Here is a 16,178-nt window from a genome sequence, read left to right as displayed (position 1 = left end):
TTACTTGAGTTTTGTCCAAAGCTGCTTTTACTTCGGTTTTGCTCCTGCAGCAAAAATAAGCAATGCTAAGGATAAAGGAGACAGGCAAGAAAACAAGGCTCCTTATTGCCTCCCTTATCTCAAGGAGGAACTTTAGGATGCCACCATCTTGACAACTGACACATGTGGGGAAAACTCCAGAAGGATGACAACAAAAATAGCTTATACTATCATATATAAGACAACACTTATGTTACTTTGGTGAGTGATGTTCACTAGGCTTACATTTAGTTTCCAGGCCTTAACATTTTTCCTACAGAGTCTTTCAATAATCTGCCTTTATCTGTGCCAGCTCTGCAGGGTCTAAGAGTTAAGTTTTCCTAATGTATTAATAGGTCTGACCAGAGCCCACTAGAATCTATAATGTGTCAAGCACTATGTAAAGTATTTTATATATTTTCCCTCATGTAATCATCACAATGCTGTGCTATAGGAATTATATCCCCGTATGTAGAAGAGAAAAAGCTCAGAAAAGCTAAGTATTTAGCAATTAAGAGAACGGATTTTGGAGTAAAACCATTCTGTTACTTAGCCTGTGTTAAGCCACCTAATTTCTCTAGAACTGAATATAACTTTAGTTATAAAAACGGAACTAAGCTAGGCGCAGTGGCTAATGCCTGTAATCCCAGCACTTTGAGAGGCCGGAGTAGGCGGATCACCTGAGGTCAGAAGTTTGAGACCAGCCTGGCCAACATGGTGAATTTCCATCTCTACTAAAAATATGAAAATTAGCCAGGCATGGTGGCGTGTGCGGGTAGTCCCAGCTACCTGGAAGCTGGGGCATGAGAATTGCTTGAACCTGGGAGGCGGAGGTTGCAGTGAGCCAAGATTGTGCCACTGCATTTCTGCCTGGATGACACAGCGAGACTCTGTCTCAAAAACAAAAAGGAACAACTTTGGGAGGCCGAGGTGGGCAGATCACCCGAGATCAGGAGTTCAAGACCAGCCTGGCCAACATGGAGAAACCCTTTCTCTACTAAAAATATACAATTAGCTGGGTGTAATGGCAGGCGACTGTAATCCCAGCTACTCAGGAGGCTGAGACAGGATAATCGCTTGAACTCGGGAGGCAGAGGTTGCAGCAAGCTTCAGCAAGCTGAGATCGTGCCATTGCACTCCAGCCTGGGCAGCAAGAGCGAAACTCCATCTTAAAAAAAAAAAAAAAGGAACAAATAGTTCAGGCGTGGTGGCTCACACCTGTCATCCTAGCATCCTAGCACAAATAGGCCAAGGTGGGCGGATCACGAGGTCAAGAGATTGAAACTATTCTGGCCAACATGGTGAAACCCTGTCTCTACTAAAAATACATAAATTAGCTGGGCATGGTGGCATGCGCCTGTAGTTCCAGATACTAAGGAGGCTGAGGCAGGAGAATCGCTTGAATCCGGGAGGCAGAGCTTGCAGTGAGCCGAGATCGCACCACTGCACTCCAGCCTGGCAACAGAGCGAGACTCTGTCTCAGAAAACAAACAACAAAAAACAGGAACAAATAATGCATACTCTGTAGGACTACTGTGCTGATAAAGTAACATAATGAACGCAGAACCTTTATCATAGTGACTGGCATGTAAGAAATCCTTAGTAAGTGATTATTTTTAATCTAAAATCATTCTTAAGTTTGGAAATCACACCCAAAAGATGTGTGGTCATAGGAAGCAAAACAGAATTAGAACTACTAGATGAAAAACACCCCTTTCCACCTGGAGATTCTTCTTCCAATGCAAACTTTATTTTAGGAGACAGTGTTCCATTACAGGAGATGAAGAATCATTATCTGGCTGACAGAGACTAAGTGATGAGCAGAATAAGGATGACTTCATAAAGAAATGTATCCCTTTGCACATGAATATTAAGATGAATGGTCTAGCACCACTTGAAAATAACCTTGGATTCCTTAGAAGAAAGACAATCATACAAAAACATTTTGTTGAAAGAAATCCAAAATTCAAGAAAGAATATCCACATCCCAGCTTAAGGCAAGTCTCAATCAGATCACATCTCAAAGAACTTAGTAAGATCTTCCTTCCTCCCTTCCTCTCTCTCTCTCTGTATGTTTGTGTGTATATGAAATAAAACACAAAGAATAGAAGGTCTGAAGGTTCACCAAACTTAACTTTTCAAGAGTGGGAATATCAATTCTTGGACCTTCCAAAGAGAATGAAAATACAAGCTATTGGGCAACAACAACTATGATCATAAACTTAAAAAAATCTGTAAGCTATTAATCTATCAATCTTTCCCACTGTACCCCTTGAGTCACAGTCACTTCCTTTGTTACATAAGCCCCCACAGTGTCTTTTTGTACATTAGCAAATCAGCGTAATTAACATAAGTATCGTTCACTATTTGGAGAACACAATTTAGTCTAAGCACAGCTGCCCTATATATTACTGATAATGAGATGATACAAACTAGGTAAGGGAGATGACATTGCTACTTTATCAGATTGTTTTTCAATAGTTTCAGTCAACACAGTTGAAAAATGGCTCATCTCCTGTACTTTAGTTTTATAATTGTTATAAATTACCATAAACAGAACTTGGTAAAAAAAATGAAATAAATGAATAAATTTTAAAAATTATGGTAATTTAAAAAGCAGAAAGAAGCAGCTTTGGTACCCTTTCCATAAACTGGTATTTGGCAATATGAAGATGATAAAAAGAATCAGACCAACAGTGATTAAGTTAAACATGTCTCTGCATCAGCCTGAAAGGTTGATAAGACAAGACTCCATGATATGCTTAGAGGTTGAGGTACACATCTAAACTGCCATAAATCCAAGCACTGAACCTACAATACAAGATAAATAGTAAAACCACGATGGCAAAAATACTCTAAACCACTTAATTCTCTCTACTGCAAAGAGGTAGGCTAGGGTCAATTCATCATCAATGATATCAAAAGCTACAAGTATATTTAACTGTATTACTGGGAAGAATGGTCATATGCAATCACTAGAATGAAATCATCATTTAGAAATCCAGTGATGCTAAAACTTGATATAAATATAGCAGATAATAATTAATATGCTACTCTAAATTTATTATACCATCAACACCTCTAAATTCTTTTTATTATTATTATTATTATTATTATAATACTTTAGGTTTTATGGTACATGTGCGCAATGTGCAGGTAAGTTACATATGTATACATGTGCCATGCTGGTGCGCTGCACCCACTAACTCGTCATCTAGCATTAGGTATATCTCCCAATGCTATCCCTCCCCCCTCCCCCCACCCCCCAACAGTCCTCCAAGTGTGATGATCCCCTTCCTGTGTCCATGTGTTCTCATTGTTCAATTCCCACCTATGAGTGAGAATATGCAGTGTTTGGTTTTTTGTTCTTGCGATAGTTTACTGAGAATGATGATTTCCAATTTCATCCATGTCCCTACAAAGGACGTGAACTCATCATTTTTTATGGCTGCATAGTATTCCATGGTGTATATGTGCCACATTTGCTTAACATTTGGGTTGGTTCCAAGTCTTTGCTATTGTGAATAGTGCCGCAATAAACATACGTGTGCATGTGTCTTTATAGCAGCATGATTTATAGTCCTTTGGGTATATACCCAGTAATGGGATGGCTGGGTCGAATGGAATTTCTAGTTCTAGATCCCTGAGGAATCGCCACACTGACTTCCACAAGGGTTGAACTAGTTTACAGTCCCACCAACAGTGTAAAAGTGTTCCTATTTCTCCACATCCTCTCCGGCACCTGTTGTTTCCTGACTTTTTAATGACTGCCATCCTAACTGGTGTGAGATGGTATCTCATTGTGGTTTTGATTTGCATTTCTCTGATGGCCAGTGATGGTGAGCATTTTTTCATGTGTTTTTTGGTTGCATAAATGTCTTCTTTTGAGAAGTGTCTGTTCATGTCCTTCGCCCACTTTTTGATGGGGTTTTTTTTTCTTGTAAATTTGTTGGAGTTCATTGTAGATTCTGGATATTAGCCTTTGTCAGATGAGTAGGTTGCGAAAATTTTCTCCCATTTTGTAGGCTGCCTGTTCACTCTGACGGTAGTTTCCTTTGCTGTGCAGAAGCTCTTTAGTTTAATTAGATCCCATTTGTCAATTGTGGCTTTTGTTGCCATTGCTTTTGGTGTTTTAGACATGAAGTCCTTGCCCATGCCTATGTCCTGAATGGTAATGCCTAGGTTTTCTTCTAGGGTTTTTATGGTTTTAGGTCTAACATTTAAGTCTTTAATCCATCTTGAATTGATTTTTGTATAAGGTGTAAGGAAGGGATCCAGTTTCAGCTTTCTCCATATGGCTAGCCAGTTTTCCCAGCACCATTTATTAAATAGGGAATCCTTTCCCCATTTCTTGTTTTTCTCAGGTTTGTCAAAGATCAAATAGTTGTAGATATGTGGCATTATTTCTGACGGCTCTGTTCTGTTCCATTGATCCATATCTCTGTTTTGGTACCAGTAACATGCTGTTTTGGTTACTGTAGCCTTGTAGTATAGTTTGAAGTCAGGTAGTGTGATGCCTCCAGCTTTGTTCTTTTGGCTTAGGATTGACTTGGCGATGCGGGCTCTTTTTTGGTTCCATATGAACTTTAAAGTAGTTTTTTCCAATTCTGTGAAGAAAGTCATTGGTAGCTTGATGGGGATGGCATTGAATCTGTAAATTACCTTGGGAAGGATGGCCATTTTCATGATATTGATTCTTCCTACCCATGAGCATGGAATGTTCTTCCATTTGTTTGTATCCTCTTTTATTTCCTTGAGCAGTGGTTTGTAGTTCTCCTTGAAGAGGTCCTTCACATCCCTTGTAAGCTGGATTCCTAGGTATTTTATTCTCTTTGAAGCAATTGTGAATGGGAGTTCACTCATGATTTGGCTCTCTGTTTGTCTGTTATTGATGTATAAGAATGCTTGTGATTTTTGTACATTGATTTTGTATCCTGAGACTTTGCTGAAGTTGCTTATCAGCTTAAGGAGATTTTGGGCTGAGACAATGGGGTTTTCTAGATATACTATTATGTCATCTGCAAACAGGGACAATTTGACTTCCTCTTTTCCTAATTGAATACCCTTTATCTCCTTCTCCTGCCTAATTGCCCTGGCCAGAACTTCCAACACTATGTTGAATAGAAGTGGTGAGAGAGGGCATCCCTGTCTTGTGCCAGTTTTCAAAGGGAATGCTTCCAGTTTTTGCCCATTCAGTATGATATTGGCTGTGGGTTTGTCATAGATAGCTCTTATTATTTTGAGATACGTCCCATCAATACCTAATTTATTGAGAGTTTTTAGCATGAAGGGTTGTTGAATTTTGTCAAAGGCCTTTTCTGCATCTATTGAGATAGTCATGTGGTTTTTGTCTTTGGTTCTGTTTATATGCTGGATTACATTTATTGATTTGCGTATATTGAACCAGCCTTGCATCCCATAGATGAAGCCCACTTGATCATGGTGGATAAGCTTTTTGATGTGCTGCTGGATTCTGTTTGCCAGTATTTTATTGAGGATTTTTGCATCAATGTTCATCAAGGATATTGGTCTAAAATTCTCTTTTTTTGTTGTGTCTCTGCCAGGCTTTGGTATCAGGATGATGCTGGCCTCATAAAATGAGTTAGGGAGGATTCCCTCTTTTTCTATTGATTGGAATAGTTTCAGAAGGAATGGTACCAGCTCCTCCTTGTACCTCTGGTAGAATTCGGCTGTGAACCCATCTGGTCCTGGACTTTTTTTGGTTGGTAAGCTATTGATTATTGCCACAATTTCAGCTCCTGTTATTGGTCTATTCAGAGATTCAACTTCTTCCTGGTTTAGTCTTGGGAGGGTGTATGTGTTGAGGAATTTATCCATTTCTTCTAGATTTTCTAGTTGATTTGCGTAGAGGTGTTCGTAATAGTCTCTGATGGTAGTTTGTATTTCTGTGGGATCGGTGGTGATATCCCCTTTATCATTTTTTATTGCATCTATTTGATTCTTCTCTCTTTTTTTCTTTATTAATCTTGCTAGCGGTCTATCAATTTTGTTGATCCTTTCAAAAAACCAGCTCCTGGATTCATTAATTTTTTCAAGGGTTTTTTGTGTCTCTATTTCCTTCAGTTCTGCTCTGATTTTAGTTATTTCTTGCCTTCTGCTAGCTTTTGAAAGTGTTTGCTCTTGCTTTTCTAGTTCTTTTAATTGTGATGTTAGGGTGTCAATTTTGGATCTTTCCTGCTTTCTCTTGTGGGCATTTAGTGCTATAAATTTCCCTCTACATACTGCTTTGAATGTGTCCCAGAGATTCTGGTATGTTGTGTCTTGGTTCTCATTGGTTTCAAAGAACATCTTTATTTCTGCCTTCATTTCGTTATGTACCCAGTAGTCATTCAGGAACAGGTTGTTCAGTTTCCACGTAGTTGAGCAGTTCTGAGTGAGATTCTTAATCCTGAGTTCTAGCTTGATTGCACTGTGATCTGAGAGATAGTTTGTTATAATTTCTGTTCTTTTACATTTACTGAGGAGAGCTTAACTTCCAAGTATGTGGTCAATTTTGGAATAGGTGTGGTGTGGTGCTGAAAAAAATGTATATTCTGTTGATTTGGGGTGGAGAGTTCTGTAGATGTCTATTAGGTCGGCTTGGTGCAGAGCTGAGTTCAATTCCCGGGTATCCTTGTTGACTTTCTGTCTCGTTGATCTGTCTAATGTTGAGAGCGGGGTGTTAAAGTCTCCCATTATTAATGTGTGGGAGTCTAAGTCTGTTTGTAGGTCACTCAGGACTTGCTTTATGAATCTGGGTGCTCCTGTATTGGGTGCATATATATTTAGGATAGTTAGCTCTTCTTGTTGAATTAATCCCTTTACCATTATGTAATGGCCTTCTTTGTCTCTTTTGATCTTTGTTGGTTTAAAGTCTGTTTTATCAGAGACTAGGATTGCAACCCCTGCCTTTTTTTGTTTTCCGTTTGCTTGGTAGATCTTCCTCCATCCTTTTATTTTGAGCCTATGTGTGTCTCTGCACGTGAGATGGGTTTCCTGAATAGAGCACACTGATGGGTCTTGAGTCTTTATCCAATTTGCCAGTCTGTGTCTTTTAATTTGAGCATTTAGCCCATTTACATTTAAAGTTAATATTGTTATGTGTGAATTTGATCCTGTCATTATGATGTTAGCTGGTTATTTTGCTCGTTAGTTGATGCAGTCTCTTCCTAGTCTCGATGGTCTTTACATTTTGGCATGATTTTGCAGTGGCTGGTACCGGTTGTAACTTTCCATGTTTAGCGCTTCCTTCAGGAGCTCTTTTAGGGCAGGCCTGGTGGTGACAAAATCTCTCAGCATTTGCTTGTCTGTAAAGTATTTTATTTCTCCTTCACTTATGAAGCTTAGTTTGTCTGGATATGAAATTCTGGGTTGAAAATTCTTTTCTTTAAGAATGTTGAATATTGGCCCCCACTCTCTTCTGGCTTGTAGGGTTTCTGCCGAGAAATCCGCTGTTAGTCTGATGGGCTTCCCTTTGATGGTAACCCGACCTTTCTCTCTGGCTGCACTTAACATTTTTTCCTTCATTTCAACTTTGGTGAATCTGACAATTATGTGTCTTGGAGTTGCTCTTCTCGAGGAGTATCTTTGTGGCATTCTCTGTATTTCCTGAATCTGAATGTTGGCCTGCCTTGCTAGATTGGGGAAGTTCTCCTGGATAATATCCTGCAGAGTGTTTTCCAACTTGGTTCCATTCTCCCCGTCACTTTCAGGTACACCAATCAGATGTAGATTTGGTCTTTTCACATAGTCCCACCTTTCTTGGAGGCTTTGCTCGTTTCTTTTTATTCTTTTTTCTCTAAACTTCCCTTCTCGCTTCATTTCATTCATTTCATCTTCCAGGGCTGACACCCTTTCTTCCATTTGATCGCATCGGCTCCTGAGGCTTCTGCATTCTTCACGTAGTTCTCGAGCCTTGGTTTTCAGCTCCATCAGCTCCTTTAAGCACTTCTCTGTATTGGTTATTCTAGTTATACATTCTTCTAAATTTTTTTCAAAGTTTTCAACTTCTTTGCCTTTGGTTTGAATATCCTCCCGTAGCTCGGAGTGATCTGATCGTCTGAAGCCTTCTTCTCTCAGCTCGTCAAAGTCATTCTCTGTCCAGCTTTGTTCCATTGCTGGTGAGGAACTGCGTTCCTTTGGAGGAGGAGAGGTACTCTGCTTTTTAGAGTTTCCAGTTTTTCTGCTCTGTTTCTTCCCCATCTTTGTGGTTTTATCTACTTTTGGTCTTTGGTGATGGTGATGTACAGATGGGTTTTTGGTGTGGATGTCCTTTCTGTTAGTTTTCCTTCTAACAGACAGGACCCTCAGCTGCAGGTCTGTTGGAGTACCTGGCCGGCCGTGTGAGGTGTCAGTCTGCCCCTGCTGGGGGGTGCCTCCCAGTTAGGCTGCTCGGGGGTCAGGGGTCAGGGACCCACTTGAGGAGGCAGTCTGCCCATTCTCAGATCTCCAGCTGCGTGCTGGGAGAACCACTGCTCTCCTCAAAGCTGTCAGACAGGGACATTTAAGTCTGCAGAGGTTATTGCTGTCTTTTTGTTTGTCTGTGCCCTGCCCCCAGAGGTGGAGCCTACAGAGGCAGGCAGGCTTCCTTGAGCTGTGGTGGGCTCCACCCAGTTCAAGCTTTCGGGCTGCTCTGTTTACCTAAGCGAGCCTGGGCAATGGCGGGCGCCCCTCCCCCAGCCTCGCTGCCGACTTGCTGTTTGATCTCAGACTGCTGTGCTAGCAATCAGCGAGACTCCGCGGGCGTAGGACCCTCTGAGCCAGGTGCGGGCTATAATCTCCTGGGGCACCGTTTCCTAAGCCCGTCGGAAAAGCACAGTATTTGGGTGGGAGTGGCCCGATTTTCCAGGTGCCATCTGTCACCCCTGGAAAGGGAACTCCCTAACCCCTTGCGCTTCCCGAGTGAGGCAATGCCTCGCCCCTGCTTCGGCTGGCGCACGGTGCACTCACCCACTGACCTGCGCCCACTGTCTGGCACTCCCTAGTGAGATGAACACGGTACCTCAGATGGAAATGCAGAAATCACCCGTCTTCTGCGTCGCTCACGCTGGGAGCTGTAGACCGGAGCTGTTCCTATTCGGCCATCTTGGCTCCTCCCCCCCAACACCTCTAAATTCTTAAAACAGCCTGTAAAAGCTTCTAAAAGCCCAAGAATATTACTAATTACTACCAGTTGATTACCCATCTGTGGTTGCAGGCAGAGATTAGGCTCTAATAGTTATTAGCTATCAAGGCCAATCAGGTAAATAAATAGTATTTTGCTAAAAATCTCAGGTGAGTTGAATCTTAGATCAAACTTATGATATTTGGCCCCCAGGCTGCATTTTAATGCCTGGTAATGCAAGTGATGAACAACAGGAGCCAGATTCCAGGAGAGGAAACATGGTGCCCTGACTACTAGGAAACAGCTTCAAGTGAGCAACGAAGGAGGAGTCTTCCTCCCACAGCTCACTGATGGGGTCACTAACCTACAGAGAAATGTGATTTCTACCAGGAAACACAGGCATTGGTGGTGAACTCACAAAGAGAAACAGGGAGTCTGTAGTTGTAGTTCTCAAAGACCAGCAACTTTAGCAGCCCTTAGTATTACTACTACCATTATGATCTGTTTTTCACCACAAACACTTCTGACACCAAATGTGTGCGTTTTCCACATCAGAAAATTCTCCAAATCTCTGTGGACACCAACTAGGTAGTGACACAAACTACCCAGAATTAGCCCAGACCTCTCAGTTCCATAATACTACACCCCACTTCAGATGCCATCGCAAGTACAAAGTGGCCAGGGTACCCACACTCTGTCACATCAGGGGCTCCCACAATGAACTACTCAAGTTCAATAATCTGCTAATAATCTTCTAACCCAGGTAGAAGGCTGCAAAACCCTAATAGAGCCCAAGACTCAAGAGGGCCCTTTTAAGAAGGCAGGCCCATACCCAGGTGGCAGCCTCACTGACTATGGTCCCAGCTACACACCTAGAAACCCATACACTATCATTTGAGCCAATGTAAAAATAAAATGGACTTTTGTATTGTATAAAAATTACCAGAGGCAAACATAAAAGTTTGTTTTGATTTTAATTCTCATACTTAAGGATCTTGAAAATGGTCAGTAAAAGGGTATATTCTACATAATAGAAGTCCTTTCTATTTGTACGTCCGTCAGTTTAAGGGTTATTTCTCTAATATTTGATTGTGTTTTGCTCATTATTTGTATTACTGCATTCTAATCTGGCTTCCTGGAGTTAAATTACTACCCTATGAAGTTATATCCCAGGTTCACTGTCATTTCTGTTTAAGACAGGAAAATAAACTGACTTGGGTACTTTTACTTACCATTTTTGTTTTCAATGAACTACCATTATTTAACATACTAAATGGCACTGTAAGGAATCATAATTCAACAACAACAACAAAATGGAAAATTGATTTATATCAGTTTCTCAGGAGCCCATTTATTATATTCACTTTTCATTTGTACATATGGTCACAAAATATATGTGAGTTATATACACAAATTATATTAATATTTACAAAATAATTCCTTAAAGAATTATTTCAATTCAGCTGGACATGGTAGCCCATGCCTATAATCCCAGCTACACAGGAGGCTGAAAAGGGAGGATCACTGGAGACCAGGAGTTCAAGACTGGCCTGGGTAACACAGAAAGACCTCCACATCTAAAAAATAAATAAATAAATATATACATATATATATATATATATATATATATATGAATTAATTTTTAAAAAGACTGGAAAATTAAATTCTCAAGTTATTTGATTACTCAAATCCTTTTTTTGAGACAGAGTCTTGCTCTGTTGCCCAGGCTGGAGTACAGTGGCATGATCTCTGCTCACCACAACCTCTGCCTCCCAGGTTCAAGTGATTCTTGGGCCTCAGCCTCCCAAGTAGCTGGGATCACAGGCATGCGCCACCATGCCTGGCTGATTTTTGTATTTTTAGTAGAGACGGGGTTTCGCCATGTTGGCCAGGCTGGTCTCGAACTCCTGGCCTCAAGAGATCTCTTATCTCAGCCTCCCAAAGTGCTGGGATTACAGGCATGAGCCACCACGCCCAGCCCAATTACTCAAATCTTAAAATTAAACATTCCATCAGAAGTCAGTGGCCAAAATTCTCCTTTACATACAGCATAGTCTACCCAAGTCAAATCCTCTTCAGATGTGAATTGGCCTAAAAAACTGTGATAAGCAAAGAACACAAGCACAAAATTCCATTTCAGAGAAGCTTCGTGCCTAGAATCAGCTTTAGGGTAGAGAAATATTAAGGACAGAATTAGTCAGCATTTGGTTTAGTGGTCTAAGTATGGCCTGACTGCAAGCTGGGCCAAACATATCAAAAAGTCTGTCCAATGTGTGGCCTAATAATTCACTGCCCCTTGAAATCCATGCTATCATATTTCTGTAGATTCATTAATGCTAAAATGATTCCAATAGACAGATTTTTATTTATAATTTCACCTAAAACAACCAAGCAATTTTTCAAAATCATTATAATATTGCTGCTGATGTTAATATGAAATCTCTTACTTGTATGGGGTAATTCTTTTCCTCTTCACAGTAGTAGGCTGTGCTAATACAACAATTTTTCTTTTATTGTTCACTAATGAGACAGTAATTGCCATCAGAATCCTACTGGGAACATAGACTTTTAAATATAACAGGCCTAAAGACAGGTTTCACTGTATTTATAATGATTTTCAGATACGTTTTGTTCTGCATGAATACAACAGCACCAAAATGTTTTCTTTTCTGTGGAAGATAAACTTCATATTATTTAGCAATGTGTGCATAGGAGAAACAAATTTAACCAGGCAGATCTCAGGTACCTCTTTCCAGCAACTAATGGAGGAACAATGAACAGAATGCTCCTTTTTACTTAAAGAAAAAAAAAATCCTGTTAACCTTTCATTAGAAATCCTTAAAAAAATGCTATTTTAAAGTTTTTAATGTTTGAATTAGAAATGTAACCATCGGACTCACTATGAGTTCCAATGTACCGCAATGCAAAACTGCACACTCCACTTCAAATACTGATTATATATAAAGAACATTTATAGAAAGATATTTTAATGTATTGTTGGCTGGTACCACTACCTTCAGAATTTATTTAGAATGTAAAGATTTCTAGAAATACATTTTAATTAATACTTTTTGGTGGTATATTTTGGTTGATGAACTGCACTTGGCAATTACCATCCTTTGGGACCTCAGGTACTCTTCTCCTCTTAAATATTGTAGGTGCTATTTACCTACAATATTTACCACTCAACAGATGGATTAACAAGTCTGTTTCTCATTCTTAGATTATAATCTTTTCTGAAGCCCAAATAAAATGGGAAAGGAGAATAGTACCTTTCATGATGTCCTAAATCCAAAAGAAATTCATCTGCATGTCTTTGGAGTTCATTTCCTTCTAAGTTCTTTAATTTCTTCAATTCACTCTGCAGGAAAAACCAGAGCTCTTTAGCTCCATTTTCAATCCTCCTCCTCAGGATTTCATGATCCTTCCCCAGACCTGTAGTCAAAGAATAGAGAGTTGTAGGATTTCTAACATTTTGATAAAAGGAAACTTTCAATTATCTGTGCTAAAGCCCATATACTGAGGAGGGAAAAACAATGTATAATCACCTACCATTTCTGGTCTGTTTCTTGTAATTTTCAATCTGTTCTTTGGCCTTAACAAGCTGCTCTTCTAAAACGCGTACTCTTCCTATAGCTGGCCCCTGATCAATAGGGCCTTCTGGTATCCTGTAGTTTAGGGAAGAAAATGTAAACATTTAGCTTTTAAACTGTGCAACAAAATACAAGCTCACTTTCTAAAACATTTATACTGTAAACTCCATAAGTTGTTGAACCATATAGCACAAAAGTAGTACCAAATGGAATTTTCTCTTCAAAGGTATATGATTAACCAGTGAAATGGACAATGAAATGATAATAAAGAAAAATAGAAAATAATAATCTACTTCAGAAATCTATGATCTTCTAGGAGTTAACAAACCTCTAGAGCTGTTTCCTAAAAATCTTTCATCCCCAGAGTACCATGATCAGTGGCAAAGAGGGCAATTCTTCATTAGCATTGAGAGTAACAAAAGTGAAGGAAAAAGTAAAGAAAAGGCTTAAAGGGAATAACGAAGCATATCTGAATATGTGTCTAAGGACATGCTCAAACATCAAATATAATGTTTTCTAAATTAATTACAATATCAGACTATGTAAATCTGTCTTTCAATTCATGATGTTAGACTACTAAGCATTGGTCTTATATAGAAAAAACAAAGACAAGAGTAGAAGATAAAACATATTAGAAAAAATTTGCGCCAGGTGTAGCTGCTCATGCCTATAATCCCAGCACTTTGGGAGGCCCAGGTAGGAGGATCACTTGAGCCCAGGAGTTCATGGCCAGCCTGGGCAACACAGCAATCCCCCATCATTACAAAAAATAAAAACATTAGCTGGGCACATGGTGGTGTGTGCCTGCAGTCCCAGCTACTCAGGAGGCTAAGGTAGGAGGATGGCTTAAACCATCCTTGAACCATAGTTCAAGATTACAATGAACTATGATCATGTCACTGCATTCTAGTGTAGGCAGCAGAGTGAAACCCTGTCTCGAAAAAATAAAAATAAAAAATTGAAGATTATTGTTCTATTCATTTCTATCAGCAACAAAAACAATCAGTCAATAATATAAAAGTTGGAACACAGAACAGCAATCCAATATCTCTCACTTATATTATCAACCTCTCTGTTCAACTTAATTCCAAACTGTGCTTGTTCCTGTTTTGTTTTTATGAGACTTATGGCAGTATACTGTACTCCACTTTGATGTACATAATACAGTTTTGTGGTAGGCTAAACAAAGGTCTCCCAAAGATATCCATAACCTAATCATGAAATCTGTGAATATTACTTTTTATGGCAGAAGAAACTCTGAATATATAATTAAGGATTTTGAGACTGGATTATCTAGGTGAGCCATTTTGTAATAACAAGTGTCTTCATAAGAGGAAGGCAGAAGAAGATTTTACTACAGAAGAGGAAAAGGTTATGTGGCTGTTAGCTTTGAAGATGAAAGAAGCAATCATGAGCAAGGAACTCATTTTTAGAAACTGGAAAAGGCAAACAAACGAACGAACAAACAAAAATACCCTAGATGCTCTCTTAGAGCTTCTCTAGGGAATCCAGCCCTCCTGACATCTTCGTTTCAGTCCAATGAAACTCATTTCAGCTCTTTGGCCTCCAAAACTCTTAAGAGAATAAATTTATGTTGTTTTAAGCCATAAAGTTTGTGGTATTTGTCAAAGCAGCAATAGGAAATTAATACGTATATATATTGATCCTTTTACAAAATTGTCCTAAAGATTAAATAGCTGATTTTTCTTTCAAAGTCTATTTAAATGAGGAAATGTCTGTAAAAATACTTAGCAGTGTCTGGCAATAAATTTTATGAAGGCTACTATTATATCTGAGCTTTGTCATTTTAGAGATGAGCTGTAATCTCAAAAAGTCGGGGCTATCTATTCTTACCATCATGACCAGTTTAAGGGAACTTAAGTTTTAAATTATAGTTGGCAGAACTTAAATTCAGATGTCAACACAGTCTTTTTTTTTTTTTTTTGACACAGTCTCGATTTGTCACCCAGGCTGGAGTACAGTGATGGGATCTTGGCTTGCCACAACCTCTGCCTCCCAGATTCAAATGATTCTTGTGCCTCGGCCTCCTGAGCAGATGGGATTACAGGCATGTACCACCATCCCTGGCTAATTTTTTAAAATTTTTAGTAGAGACAGGGTTTCATTGGGTTGGCCAGGCTGGTCTAAAACTCCTGGCCTCAAGTGATCCACCCACCTCAGCCTCCCAAAGTGCTGGGATTACAGGTATGAGCCACCGCGCCCAGCCAACATAGCCTTTTGAGGCAAACACTCTGATACAAAAGGTTTTTTATAGCTTCTCTAACATTTTTTATATAACCTGATAAAACCAAATTAACTGTCAATTACCTACACTACTTCAGAACACGTTTAATAAAGTAGCTATTGTTACAGCTATACCAAAGTAATTGGAGACATTTTATAATTTCCTGTAAAATTGTATGCATTAACATTGAACAGGAGCATAAAAAAGTAACTATCCTCCAATCATGAGTGTCCAAAGCTAAAGAATATGAATGAAAAAGCCTTCATCTGTATAAGCACAAAGTGAATAATAATAAAATGAATACAGTAGTTAGGTGCACAATTACCCAATTTATGAGCACGCATACATTCACAAATGAGGCATGTCCTGGTATATAGTTTTTTAAAGTTATGTTTCTAAGACTTGGCTCTTAATCTCTTTGTTAATTAGGTGGCTGGTTTCTAGGAAACAATTTGAAAATAGAATAAAACTTCAATCTCTTGGGATTTATTTTGGCAGCAATATGCCATAGGATAGGAATGTCCTTTTTCAGAACATATGTTAGCGATAGAAAAATTGACAATAGAAAGATCATGTCTAGGTTCTCCTTTTTATCTCTTTCTTCAAATATTGGTGGAATAAACATCAGAGGCAAAACAGCCATGAAAAAAATAGCATATGATCTTTTCAGTAGCTTTCCACAAAGAGTTCCAATCTAATTCTAACAAAACATAAGGGAATTAGTAATCTATATTGCCTAATAATCTAATCCAACCGTGAAAAAAAAAAAAAAAAAAACTAGAAAAGAAAAGTACTGGAAAAATCACTCTAAAAAAAAAAATACAGGAGAACTATTCTTTCCAAACTCCATCCAGAAAAGAGTCAGTATGCACGAACAGTGTCTTTTCTGAATACTTAGGAAACAGAATGCTTTCTTACATTCACCATGCCAAAGATACAGATACATAAGACTTCCACTTCTAGCCAAGACATTTACCATCCTGCCTGAAACAACTCAAAATCCAGGTTAGATGTATTAAACAATGATCTAATAAAATTGCAATCAGGCAACAAAGGACAGTGATCACCAGAAAGGAAAACAAATGATGATAGCCCTGTAACTGTCCCAGCGTACTGCATTCAGAGAGTTTCCAGATCACAGTGTATGGAGGGGAAATGCAGATGGAGCCAGTACATTCACTGAGTTGAAGAAATGGAGCTAAGAGTCTAAAAAGACCAA

At 39.1% G+C, this 16,178-nt stretch overlaps 1 protein-coding gene across 11 annotated transcripts in view; it reads right to left on the bottom strand.

Annotated features, from left to right (window-relative positions):
* The window catches only part of FUT8 (fucosyltransferase 8), a 456,741-nt gene that overhangs the window by 115,008 nt on the left and 325,555 nt on the right, over positions 1 to 16,178 (bottom strand). For all 11 annotated transcript variants that reach the window (XM_054449587.2, XM_054449583.2, XM_054449582.2 and 8 more), the window contains 2 exons: positions 12,674 to 12,789; positions 12,394 to 12,556 (listed from right to left, as the gene is read on the bottom strand). In XM_054449587.2, the coding sequence (XP_054305562.1) occupies positions 12,394 to 12,556; positions 12,674 to 12,789 (279 nt within the window). The remainder of the gene's footprint in view (positions 1 to 12,393; positions 12,557 to 12,673; positions 12,790 to 16,178) is intronic.

Source organism: Pongo pygmaeus, chromosome 15, assembly GCF_028885625.2.
Source record: "Pongo pygmaeus isolate AG05252 chromosome 15, NHGRI_mPonPyg2-v2.0_pri, whole genome shotgun sequence".
Taxonomy (NCBI): domain Eukaryota; kingdom Metazoa; phylum Chordata; class Mammalia; order Primates; family Hominidae; genus Pongo; species Pongo pygmaeus.
The sequence above is the reverse complement of the archived record's forward strand: the minus strand, read 5'-3'. Positions and strand labels throughout refer to the sequence as shown.